The sequence below is a fragment of the Rhea americana genome, unplaced genomic scaffold (genome assembly GCF_003343005.1).
Source record: "Rhea americana isolate MKP2758 unplaced genomic scaffold, rheAme1 scaffold_11, whole genome shotgun sequence".
NCBI classification, from domain to species: domain Eukaryota; kingdom Metazoa; phylum Chordata; class Aves; order Rheiformes; family Rheidae; genus Rhea; species Rhea americana.
Genome location: NW_028185150.1, coordinates 9,435,410 through 9,448,586, shown reverse-complemented (window position 1 = coordinate 9,448,586; position 13,177 = coordinate 9,435,410). Strand labels below are relative to the sequence as shown.

General features: G+C 39.5%; 1 protein-coding gene across 1 annotated transcript in view; it reads left to right on the top strand.

The window, feature by feature from the left end:
* MAMDC2 (MAM domain containing 2) overlaps nt 1-13,177 on the top strand; it is a 77,522-nt gene that overhangs the window by 48,492 nt on the left and 15,853 nt on the right. Inside the window, exons 9-12 of the mRNA XM_085312335.1 lie at nt 1,824-2,080; nt 7,123-7,216; nt 9,295-9,441; nt 10,393-10,658. Of these exons, the coding sequence (XP_085168461.1) occupies nt 1,824-2,080; nt 7,123-7,216; nt 9,295-9,441; nt 10,393-10,658 (764 nt within the window). The remainder of the gene's footprint in view (nt 1-1,823; nt 2,081-7,122; nt 7,217-9,294; nt 9,442-10,392; nt 10,659-13,177) is intronic.

Genomic DNA, 13,177 nt, shown 5'->3' with positions numbered 1-13,177 from the left:
GCTGGCCTGTAAATCTTGCAGAGATTTTTTCCTAATGGCCATTGGAGCTGAGCGGGAAAACATAGGGACTGAAGCACATTTAGAAAATTTGACGTTAAATCGCACAAGTTTTAGGAGTTCTGTTTCTTTTACTCAAACAAGGTTCTATTAATGCAGCCCCCAGAAGGGAGGGTACTTTAAAGGCTTGAGGGGTTCTCCAGCACTTCACCTATGTGAAAAACTTGTCCTGGCTACCTTGCTGAGAGAAGAGCCTTTTAAATAATCATAGCGAAGGGTTGGCAGATATTTTAATCCTTAACATAGTTTCGTATGAAATACCACAGTAGATGACACTTAGGAGATCTGGCTTGTTGCAGTACATTGCACATCTCAGACAAAGTGAAGTTTGTGACAAAACAAGGAATTGCATCCTGAAAAGTAAGGTTGATACTCCTTCCTTAACTCATGCCGCTGTGCCTTTTTATTTCATTTCACAATTGTGTGAGTTGAGTACAGAGTGTCAGTCCAGCCCTGCATAACCCTGAGTGACTTAAATATTGGTAAAAAAATTGATGAAAGTTTAACTCACCACAACTTTAATGGCTGACTGTGGATCTATATATTAAAAATTACTGTATATGATAGCAGAAACTACCATCTGGGAGGGAGCTGTTTCCTGGTAGTCAGACTGTTTCTGTTTTACAACAAATCCTCTCTGTGGACCACGGACAGAGAAGATCCCAAGAAGCCAAAATTTGCAGAAGAGCCTCCTTATTCCACTCAAATGAAAAAAAAAAGAAGTGAAATCTCCAGGTCTAAAAACAGTATTAGCTAATTAATGGGTTATAGGAGTGTGGAAACAAGTACAAGGCTAAATACACAGTCTGCAAGGTCAATGCTGAAGTAGCCTGTGAATTTGGCATTTCATCCTACAGTAAGTTTTCTACTAATGAAGCAACATTTTTCAGTTGATCAGCTTACATCGTTTGATGCTGTAGATCTGTGTTTCTGGGCATGTGAAAGAGGAAAAAACTACAGATGCACAGCATACCATGCACATGCATATGTCCTGTTTAAATCCAAATAGTGCTGCCAAAATCAGCATAAGCCTGAGAATCTATTAAAAATCATTTTAAAATCCTGTGGGTAGTATTGGCTGTTGGAGGGCAGGGAATTTACTCAGTTGTAATGCATTTTTCTTCTTATGAAGAACTCCCCAAAGGACTTTAAAAAAAATGTTTTCACAAAAAATATTCAGTAAAGATAAAATATTTAGAAATCAAATCCTAGACAAACAAAGCAGAGTTATACATGCAGTGAACTGTACAGAATAAAGATTACTTACTAAGTCATTTGTTATTAATAACTAAGTCATTTGATCTATTAAATGAAATACTGACTAAAACAGATGAGGAGATACATGGCTTAGTCTTACTCATTTACTTAGTTTACCTCAGTGGAAGTTAGCACTTAGATAAAGACTAAATACTAAACTAAGCTGTTGTGAGGGAGGGATTTTACTCAGTTGTAGTGCATTTTTGCATTTAGGAACAGCTCCAAAAAATTCAAAAAATTACTTTCTTTATAATAAAGTTTTAAAATAAAGAGTTGAGAAAGACCAGAGATTGACTTTTTTGCCTGTGATGTCTTAGCCAAACAACGGTGGTGTCCATAGGAAAAAAGGAGAAAAAAACAGGTTGCTTAGGATTACTAACATTTCCTAGGAACCAATCATTGCTGTCTAAGTTGTAGAGATACACTAGTTCCTGCCCATCTGAGGATACTTCTTTTAAATCATGTTCTTTAAAGGGTGTCCTTATACCAAGTTTCTTTTATACTTTTAGGTCACTACATGTATGTGGACTCTGTTTACGTCAAGCATTTTCAGGAAGTGGCCCAGCTAATCTCACCAAAGACAACGTCCCCGATGTCTGGCTGCCTATCTTTTTATTATCAACTTAAGCAGGAGAGTAGCATTGTTTTTACCGTTTACTTGAGAGATACAAGTGGCTTTTATGAAGAGATCTGGAAAACAGAAAGTGCATTGAGTGCAGGCTGGACTTCAGCAGAAGTTGACTTCAATGCACCATACCCAATGGAGGTAAAACAGTCATTCCGGTATGGCTCACTTACACCTTCCAGGTTGCATTGTACATCAGTGCTGTATCAGACCTAGTGGGGAGCATGGCAGTAGCCTTCCAGTATCTGAAAGATTGTTTTAAACATAGTGGTGATCAGTTGCTTCCTTTGCTATTGCATAAAGGCCAAGGAGAAATCACTTTTCATTCTGGTTTTCAGCAAAGATGGGGTCAGGTAGCGAAGTGCTTCAACAGGCCACTGTGGGAGGTTGTGGAGTCCCGCTAATGTGAGATCTTTGAGCTCCCACTAAATAATGTCAAGGTTCTCTCAGCCCACTTTGAGATGGCAGAGACCAAATAAATCCATTAATGAATGGAACACATCAAATGAACCCAAAGTTACTCTATCAGCAGGAGACTCTTCACCAGGAAGGTGAGATGAGCTGGATTTAGTATTGATTATGTATAGAAGGAACTTCTGTACATTCCTTGAGTGATGCAGGACATTAGGATTAGTAAGTAGACAAAATAGAATAAAACAAGTGCAGCAACTTACATGTCATCTATTGAAACAGACATCAGATTGTGTAGGAAAGGAGCTGAGATCTAATAGCAAATGACACTATAGGAACTATAGGAACGGAAGAGCAGGGGTAGCTAGCAAGGTATAAAATTTGGTGGTATCATGGAAGTCATTTAAAAGCAGCATATCTGAAGCCAGGAATGAATGTGTAATAACAATCTGAAAAGACTTTAAAAGAAAAAAAAAAGAAAAAAAGCTGAAATGGTTAAACAGTGAAGTGAAGTAAGCTATGAAATGAAGACGTTATTCTAAAAGCAGAAGTTGTATCCAAATGAGAGGAATAGAAAAAGATAGTGTGTTCTAGCAGGCTGTAAAGAAAGAGTAGGAATAGTATTTTAAAGGAGTAACATTAATTACAAAGCCTTTGGCCACACGTCAGAATTAGAAAGGGTATCTAAGAATCTGGGGGGCTCTAACCAAGGTATAATAGAAGTGCACAAATATTTAACCACAGCAGAAAAACTGAGTGAGTCCTTTGCATCTTTGTGCTCTGTGATGTGAGAAAAAATTCCATCATTAGAGAATTTTTTTTTACTGGAGTAGAGTTAAAGGAACTGTCTTAAATCGATTCATCAGAGGGAGAATAGGTAAAAAGACTAGTAAAAAATCATCAACACTAGATGGTATCACAGAAGAACATCAAAGGAACTCTCATAAAATAGCCAAGTTGCTAACTGTAATACACAATTATATGTAATTGCCTAAGTAGGACAGGAATAGAGAGTGCAAGAGGGTTGCAGATTTTGTATGATTTCCCTATTGGGCAAATTGGTTGATATTATAAATAAAAATAAACATTTAAAAACTTGAAGATAGATGTTTATTTGTGGAATAGCCCTTGTGGTACCACAGTTGTTTCTGCCCTCACAGTCTACTGTACAGCCCATTAACCACAAGCTTCTGATCCTGACCATCCAACCAGATTTTTACCCATCTGGTTGTCCTTTCACACAGACTAATGTCAGAAATTATATGCAAGAATATTGTAGGAGATGGCATTGAAAGCTTTGCTAGAGTAGAGGTAAATGACAGCCACTGCTTTCCTTTCACCTGCAAATCTGGTCGTCACAGAAACAGTCAGGTTGGTCAGGCATGGATTACTCTTGGTAAATCCACGCAGACTGTTCCTGATCACCACCTTCTCCCTCATGTGCCCAAAAGTTTGCTCCATAGTTTTCCCAGGGACCAAAAGTGATGCTGACCAGCATGCAGTTCCTCAGATGGAATTTTTTCCCCTATTTTATAGATATGTGCAGGATTAGACTTTCTGCAGTTGAGGTGGACCTCCCCTGATCTCCACAACCTGTCAAAACTTGTGTATACTGACCTTGCAAGGACATCTACCAGCTCCCTCAACACCTTTGCTTGTGAGCAATCCCTGACTTTATTCTCACCTGGCTGGTGGTTCCTTTCCTTGAGCCCTGTCACTGAGCACAGAGTCTTGGCAGACCTTGCTGTTGATGACAGAGAAGGCGGCAAGGACCTCAGCATCGTCTCTGACCACTATCACTAAAGCACCCACCCCATCTAGCAATGGACGCACATTTTCCTTGTTCAGTCTTTTACGACTAGTGTAGCCATGAAAGCACTTCCTGAAGTCCCTTGCAAGTCTTGACTCCAGCCGAGCTTTTGCTTTCCTGACACCACACCAACATGCTCAGGCAGTGTTTCTTATTCCCTCCTTTGCAGCCTCTCCTTGTTTCCCCTTCCTGTCTGCTGCTTTCTGGATTAAGGCTGTACCACGGCTTCCTTGATTAGGAAGCTGGCCTTCTGATAGGTCTTCTTGTTCTGCTGAATATTGTGACAGTTTTTGTGCTTAGAGGATGCTCTGCCTAAAGACCTACCTGGTTTTCTGGACACTCTGGACCTCAGAGTTACCTTCAGTGGGATCTGACCTACCCTACCGATCCTACCCTGCATAAGCCCAAAGCTGCTCTCCTAAGGTTAAGGGTCTGGGCTCTGCTACTTTCCTACTTCTCTCATTCTCTTTAGGGCTTTGACCTCCACTATTTCATGGTCACTACAGTCAAGGCTGCCACTGATTACCACATCCCCAACCAGTTCTTACTTGTTAGTGAATATCAGATTCAGCTGGGTATCACCAGCTTTGCACCACCCCTGGTTGGCCCACCCAGTACCTGCTTATCAAGAAGCCCTCCAGAAACCTCGCGGATTGCTCGCATCCCAGCATTTTGCCCTTCCAGCAGATGTCGGGTAGGTTAAAGTCTCCAAGGAGAACGGACATCTGTATCACAAAGACTTCTTTAAGTTGGTCAAAGAAAACTTCATCCCCTTCCTCACGCTGGTGGGCAGCGATCTGTCACACGCTCCCACTGCAATGCCACAGTTGGTAGTGTTTCCTCTGAGTTGGCCTTACAAGCTTTTACCCATACTCAGAGCCCCATACACCCAAGCTGCTCTTCCACACAGTGGGCAGCCCTCTCCTCATCTCTCCTACTGGCCTCTCCAGAAGACCCTGTATTTGTCCACTGCAGCACTCAGTTGCACAAGGTCTCCCACCATGTCTCCATTATCATAGCAATGTCACAGCTCTGTGACTGCATGCAAAGCTCTTGTTTCTCATGTTTATCTTCCAGTTATAAATAGGTCTATGAGGTTTTAAATTACCTTCAAAATGTTTTAAGTAGGGAGGTAGCAGAGTTTGCTGATGATACTATTCAAAATACTAAAGAGAATAAAAACAAAAAGAGCCACAAAAAATTGCAGAAAGGTCTCATAATACTGAATGGTAAATGAATTAAATGTTCAATAAGTATAAACTAGCATGCAAAGGAAAAAACAGTCCTAGTGCTATTGCTGTAAATTAGTTAATAATCACTTGTAGTTAGTTTTATGAAAATATCATCTCAGCTCTTAGTGGCTTTCATAAAACCATCTGGAATCTTAGGAATTATTTATAAAGGAATAAACAGTAAAATAGAAGATGCCTTGCTAGTGAATAAATCTACAGGGTACTCATGTCTTCAGTAGAGTGTACAACTCCAATCCTCTCATTTGAAAAAGGACATCCTAGAACTAAAAGAGAGCAATGAGGATAATCAGAACTATAGAGAAGCTGCGTGAATGAAGACACTTCAACCTGTAAAAAAAATGAAGGAGAATATGGCAGAGGTTCATAGAAATCATGAATGAGATGGAGAAGTTTTAACTATTCTTTCTCATAGTTTCCATTGCTGTCCAAAATTCTTAATGATCAGGTAATTGGTTTAAAATAAACTAACAGAGAATTTTTTCATAGATAACATAACTATATTGTGGAACTCACTGTAACAGCATATTATTTTGATGAGCCAAAAGGTGATTTTCTTCATGGAAGAAAAAAAATCCATCAGGAACACCATGTGAGGGAAGTAAATCTGAAGACTTGCCTTATTCATTTTTTTCTGTAGGCTTCTTCCTCTGTCAGAAACAAGATACTGGGCTAGGTTAGCCTTTGTTCTACCCCATGATTTTCCATGTAATCTAGCTATTAATAATACAATTGTTATTTTTAGAGACCACTGGACAGAAGTAAAAGAAAACTTTGCTTATACTTACTTCAGCTGAGCTTCAAAAGGGTCTTTTTTTTTTTTTTTTTTTTTTGTGCATCTAGCTAAAGAAAAGTGTCAGGATTCTTTTGCAGCTCTCATAATTTGGCTGCCATCTGTAGGTGAGACATCACAGGCATTGCTTTTGCTGAACAGGCTCTCACTCTGGAAGCATTTTGTATTTATATCCTTGTTCTGTCCCCAGGGTTGCCTTGTGATTCAGGCCTTTTCTCAAAGTTTTCCTGTAATTCAGAGTTTTGATATTTAAGATTTAACACACTGCCTCAAGAATTACAGACTGTCCTGCATTTACCTTGGGAATATCTCCTGAGAAAGGCTGAGTACAAACATTATTTGGTTTTGTGGTAAACAAAATAGAATAACAACTTTGTTGGTTTTCATCTTAACTGTAACTTTTTAAAGAAAATCTTCCCTGCCAGCTGATGCCAAGGCATGACTTTTAGTGTCTGAGGATGTTATCTTCAGAGAAAACGTAGTACGATCATGACAGTTCATGCAGAGTATTACGTATGGGGTTTTTTTTAGCTCTTGATTCAGATAGATGCTGGACACAGTAGTAATCAGGCAACTTTGAAGTTAAAGTCAATCTAGAGTAATAACCCTGCGTACTGGCTTTGCATGGTCTCATGACAGTTTGAAACTTTGAAACTACTGATGCCTCATAAAGTAGTGGAAGAGCTGTGTCCCCGGTGGCTCTTCCTAGGCTTGCGTGGACAGAGATGTGACCCCACGGTCTGACCACGATTTGTATTACTAGTCAGTGATATAATACAATTTGTCCCGACACCTGCAGTACTCTCTGAGCTGCCCTGGCGTCTGCTGGGCCGTTTGATCACAGCTCAGTAGTACCAAGACATACTCTGTACGTTATTGCGTGTATGGTAGATGAATAACAAATGATTATCATTTCCAGGTGATATTTGAAGTTGCTTTCAACAGTGCCAAGGGAGGTTATGTTGCCCTTGATGACATTGCTTTTTCTCCAGTTTACTGCAGCAATCAGACAGGTATGAGTTCTTACTGCTGTTTGCATTCCTTTTTTTTTTTTCCCCCATATGCTTTGCCTCTTTGAACCACATATTTTAATACTTGCAATATTTTGTAGTTACATGGAAATACTGCTATCTCAACTGACCAGTGCTATGGGATCCTTTTTCTCCTTAGGGGCAAAATGACACTGTAAGATAGATAAACACTAATACTGTTTATTTGATCAGCTGACCCAGAAACCAGTCTTTAGTGCTTCTTCTTCAATGACCTTGCCTCAGAGATCTGTAACTGCAGCACTGGGCTGAATGATGCAGTTGCATCTCCCTGACATTTAAACAAATTACCGTTTGCAGGACTGTCTCAGAAAGAGAGAGATTATAGTATTTCCTGCCCTAACCCCACATTAGTCTCAATATCAAGGCTCAAGTTTGGATCCACTCTGGTAAGTTAAATGGATAAATTCAGCTAGAACTTAGCCTACTAACTCTGACTTTGAAGGGCTTTTTTTTTTCCTGTTTGAGAAACAAATGCCAATCATTTGCCTGATATTTTGTTGAACTATGTTTAGCTGCTGGTTAATTCTTCAGACTTATCTGCTATTTCCATCCTCAACTATTTTAAGTAGAGATGTTCCAAGAGCAACAGATGTTCATTCTCCTTGCATTCAGCTGTAGGCGTTTTTTCAGCTGTTCTGAAGACATTTTTTGCAAAAGATCACAGTCTTTTGTTGTATATACAGCACTATGTTCAATTTTTCAAGACGTTTTGGTCAACAAAGGTTTCTAGACATTTTGGTCAACAAAGGTCTACATGTTAGCCTAAGGGAGGGAAAATGTTGCAGACTATTAAACTTGCTCTCCAAAGGATGACTCAAAAGTTGGGTCTAATGCTGCATGGGTCTGTTGGTGCTTCGACTATGTTTTCTTGAGCCTAGGAAAGCAGAGGTGGAGGTCCACAGCAGCCACCTCTTTTTCTGAAGGTGGAGAAAGACACAAGAGCAGCTGCTTACATTTGGTGTATGTGAAGCTGGAGAGACCAGAGGCATCTCTGCAAAGCCAAAAATTTGCTTCTTCTGAAGTTACCTGCCTGTTTTCCGGCCCTTGCCAGGGAAGTCCCTGTTAGTGCAGCTGTGTTAGGCCTGCATGGGCTGTGTCCGCTGTTGTAGAGGACCCTGGCTTCTGGTGCAGCTGAGAACCACATGGGCGCCCTGGGTTGTGCCCCCCTTTCGCTGGGCGACCTACGCGCGATTGGTGCGGCTTTTAAAGGAGAAGGAACGTCCGACTTAAAAGCAGCCTTTCACAACGGGGCTGTTTTCAGACTACAGCAAATCCTGATTATGAATTCCACGTAGCAGGTCAACGAGAGAGCCATCAGCCGGGCTGGGGGGATTAGTTTAGCTTTTAATAAACAGCACTATATATGGTGCAGTTTTCTTCTGTGTGGTGACTTGTGCAGTGCTGAGTGATGCATAGCTCCAGAAGTCAGTAGCCATGAACGAAGCAGCACATGAACCAAATGCTATTTGACTTACATACATACAGCATGTGTATGTACACACATTGTACATTACAACAAAAAGCTTTTGAGAAAAGTGAATTTAAAAAATATTACATATTTATGTTAGAAAGTTATACACTTGGAAATTAAACTGAAATGTGACTAAATATGACAAGCATGCACACCGACACACTCACACACATGCTCATTTTGTCCAACTATCTTTTGAATAAAGGAGCAGGATGAAAACAAATGTCTGAATGTCTTTATATATTATATCCTGAAGGATTAATCTTCTTTTAATATATGTAGCTTATTTATTTTTAAAGGGACTATGAAGGAGGATTTTTTTCTTCCTCTGGGAAAAATAGAAGAAAATAAGGTCCACTTGTGATAGACAGCTGATAGTTTGATATCAATGTGACTTCGTACCATGTATCCACAAGGTCTTTGTATATGTTGGTCTGCTGTAATACACATTACTGTTAAACACAGGCAAAAGGAGATGAAACAGTATATTTCGGCATCCTTGTTCTTCAAATACCTATGCCTATTATCCTGTGCTTTTCCTAACAGAACATATGCATATATCTTTTAGGAATTTCTTTCAATCCTGCCGAGGCCAGCTGCAATTTTGAGGAAGATCTGTGTAATTTTTACCAGGATCACAAGGATGGTCCAGGATGGAGCAGAGTGAAAGTAAAGCGTAATGTGTATAGAGCAGGAGACCACACTACGGGATTTGGTAAATCAAAACTCTTTTTCATCAGAAGAGTCATACCAGATGTAAAGTTTAACCTGTTCTTCACCCTGTTACATAATGTCATTGGCACATCGGTTAGGGTACCTCCCTGCAGCTCCCTTCCATGAAAAATCAGTGCACACCACTCCGTCCGGCTGAGAGTCCGGCCGTACAGGGACGTGCACGCGAGCGTGGAGGTCACCTGCAGCATGCCGTTATGTGCCCCAAGGCCACGGCAGGCTCGTCTTCCTGCGGTCACCCAGGGCCATAAATCACAGTAACTGTGCTGGGCAGTACTGATTTGTGGCAAATGTGATCCCACAAAAACATGCAAGAAAATACACTAGTAGTTTAATGCATTGCTTTTAATGTGGAAGAGCACTGGACTCTTAGCTCTTCCATGCTTAGGACAGTTGCATTTTTAAGGGAAAACTTTGAAGTTTTGTGTAGTGAAATGGCATACTGCTGCTTGAACAGTATGCTAATATGTTCTGAAGATGTCTTTCACACTGATACAGGGCTTCTCACACATCCCTTTATGTAGAATATTTGTTGTTATTAATCTGTATGTGCTAAAGTCTCACCTCTTCCATACTTCGTGCAGGAAATAATATGCTGTATGTCCCATCATTCATTTTTCAGTCTGGGAGTGGTACCCTAGAAATAAAGTCAGGTTTCCAGTGGAGCGAGCAGGCTGCAAAGGAGAACATTTTTCAGTGTAAATTTGAAAAATTCTCACTTCTAATAACTTAGCCATGTGCCAGTGTAGTTTAAAATAGCAGGGATGTTTTTAGAAAAATTCTTACTTCCTTTCAAACAGAGTGTAATAATCTGTTTCCTGCCAGTAGAAACTCTCTTTACTGCCCAAATGTGCAATAACAGAAACTGCTTTAATAGCAAATTGTCTTTGCAAATTGCATATTAGAAATACTCAGTAATTGCACTGTCCTACAGGTTATTACCTGCTGGCGAACACAAAGTTTACCTCGCAGCCTGGATATATTGGACGACTGTATGGCCCTACTCTTCCAGGAAACTTGCAGTATTGCCTACGTTTTTATTATGCCTTATACGGATTTTTCAAAATGAGTGGCACTCTTGCTGTTTATATCTTTGAGGAGAATCATGTGGTTCAAGAGAAAATCTGGTCTGTCTTGGACTCTCCAAAGGGAGTTTGGACACAAGCTGAAATCTCGTTCAAAAAACCTATGGCTTGCAAGGTAAGAGCCAACTCTTCACATTTGTTTCTTCCTGCAAAGGTATAGATGAGGCTTTCCCTAGCCTTTTCCTCCCTGACAGCTGTGTTACCAAGTTGTCTGTCCTGCCATACCTACAATGTGAATTAAAGGTCCCCAGGCAGAGCTGTGCGGAGGTCTGGCTGGAGGTCTTCTTCACAGTCTGGCTCTTGGTGAGCTCCAGTAAGAAGGCATCGTGGTGGGACCAGGGCAGTGGGCAGTGCTGTGGTGTCCTGGAGCGTAGTCGCAGGATTCATACGGATTTCAGCTGATGACTTATAGCGGGAGGTGGTTGTGCTCTGGCCTTGGGCTCTATGTCCATACACATTTTCTGTTTTACCCTACAAGATTTCGAATTACCCTACTGAACTGCAAGTCTGAACTAATCTAAAAATTGAGAACTGATTACATTCTGGTCAAACTGGGAAGCTGATCCTAGTTTCCTGAACTAAACCACTGGGTTAAAATATGAAACTCTAAGTCACTATAATTTAGAGCAATGGACTTGAAGTATTTGCAAGGTCTGGTTGGAGAGGATACTTTGTTATCTCAGCAAGTTAATAAGATTAACAACATAGTGTTTCACACCCCCTCTTGAGTAAGTCCTCTAGTTGCTACAATTCCTCCTCTCTGTTCTTTTAACAGAGACTGATTTTTCTTGGATGACTCATACAAACTACCATAGGAGCTACTCCTGCAGTTATTCTGATTTCTGTAATGTTTTTTCACAATCTGTAAGTCATCTGAGGAGGACCAGATGCAACTAATTGAATGTTGGATCACTACCGGAGGACACTGAGATAAATCTAGCTTTCTTTTTTCAGTGTAATAATACTGTGCAAATATGGATGACAGCTTGTGCTAGTAACTCTTTGACACTATTTCTGAATTATAGACAAACATCTTAAGCATTTTTACGCCACTATAAAGTAATTTAAAGGTGGTAGTAGTTATTTAGTTTAACTTTTTTTGAAAAAAGTGTTTTGTGTGGAAGCAAATACACTCTAAAAGAGAAGCTCACAAAACAGTTGTCTATCTGTGCTAAAAAGGAGATTTACTCTGAAAATTTCAGGCCTAGCAGTTGGATAATTGGTTATTATATTATATTATATATATGTAATGTATACATACCATATATAATATGTATTTAGATATATTATATAATATTATATATATTATGTAATATTATAACAAAAATAACTCTGATATCTGATATGTTTAAAAAGTAGATGAGATTTTTATACACAGAACTTACTGAATTTCAAATGCCCTTTCAACTGAGATAGAAAGAAACAACATATGAATTATATTACTGTCCAGCAAATGAATGATAGAAAAGTCTCTCACAGTGTCACCCCAAAATATCTGCAGAAATATATTTTCCTCCTCTGTTTAAATCAGAAAAGATTTTTTTTTTTAAAAAAAGCAAGCTTATAACATACTTTTTCATCTCCTGCTTGCTTGTTTCTTTATAGCTTCTAAAAAAGCTTCAGTTACTCATGCAGTGTAATACACCATAAGAGTAGTGATGACAGCTGTACATGACTGCTAGCAAATGGTTTATAGCCTTGGAGGCAGCATTCTGCATTTTTTTTTTTTTTAGCATCTAGCATTTACAAGGAAAATCTTCCCCGATATGAATTGATGAAGAACAATTTTAATGTTTTCCTAGAAATGAGTGCATCTAAAAAACTTGTAAAAACCTTGACTGGGATGGAAAGCTTTTCTTCAATTGCTGCTTTCATGCCTGTAGTTACTAGTCTGTCTGTAGGCAGTAGCAGATGGGGCAAGAACAAAGAAACTGGGGGAATATCCTCTCTTCTTTCATGCCGTAATGTCTGCAGGAGGAAAGAAACCCAATGGTCTGTGGAAGGAGGCCTTTGGCAATGCTCAAAAACCTTCAGCCTGTTCTTTAGGTCTTGCGACAGGTATTTTCTCCTGATGAAACAAATTTCAAAATGTGAAACAACTATTAAGGGCCATCTTTGCAAAAGAAAAGAACAGAAGCATATTTTGGGGAAAACAAAACCAAAAACACCTGCAGGTCTCTGGCAAATCTCTGATGTTGTGTGACCAGCCTGCTAGGCCAGACATGCTTCACTACAGAATTATGTAATCAGAAGTTACTAAGTTTTGGAACCACCCATTGACAGGGGGTAATAAAGCTCACTGAAGTCACTCTGATTAATATAAAAWTTTTTTCTTGTATTTCTGTTGTGGAGGTATTTCTCAAATATCACAAGAAGTGAGATGATTGAGATCTAGATAAAACCTGAGTTCACATATTGTAATTCAGACACCACTTATCCAATTAACAATGTCATTTGAGGGTYTTGGCCTATTATCTTATGATTAATATATCTTTTTTTCCTGGATTGGAAAGTTAAACTAGGTTTTTAGGACTGAGAAGGCACATGCAAAAGACAATGCCAGAGTTAAAGTCTGTCTCTGCTTCCTGTAAGGCAAGGGTATGAAATCACTGTAATTAAAAACTGCCTGATTGT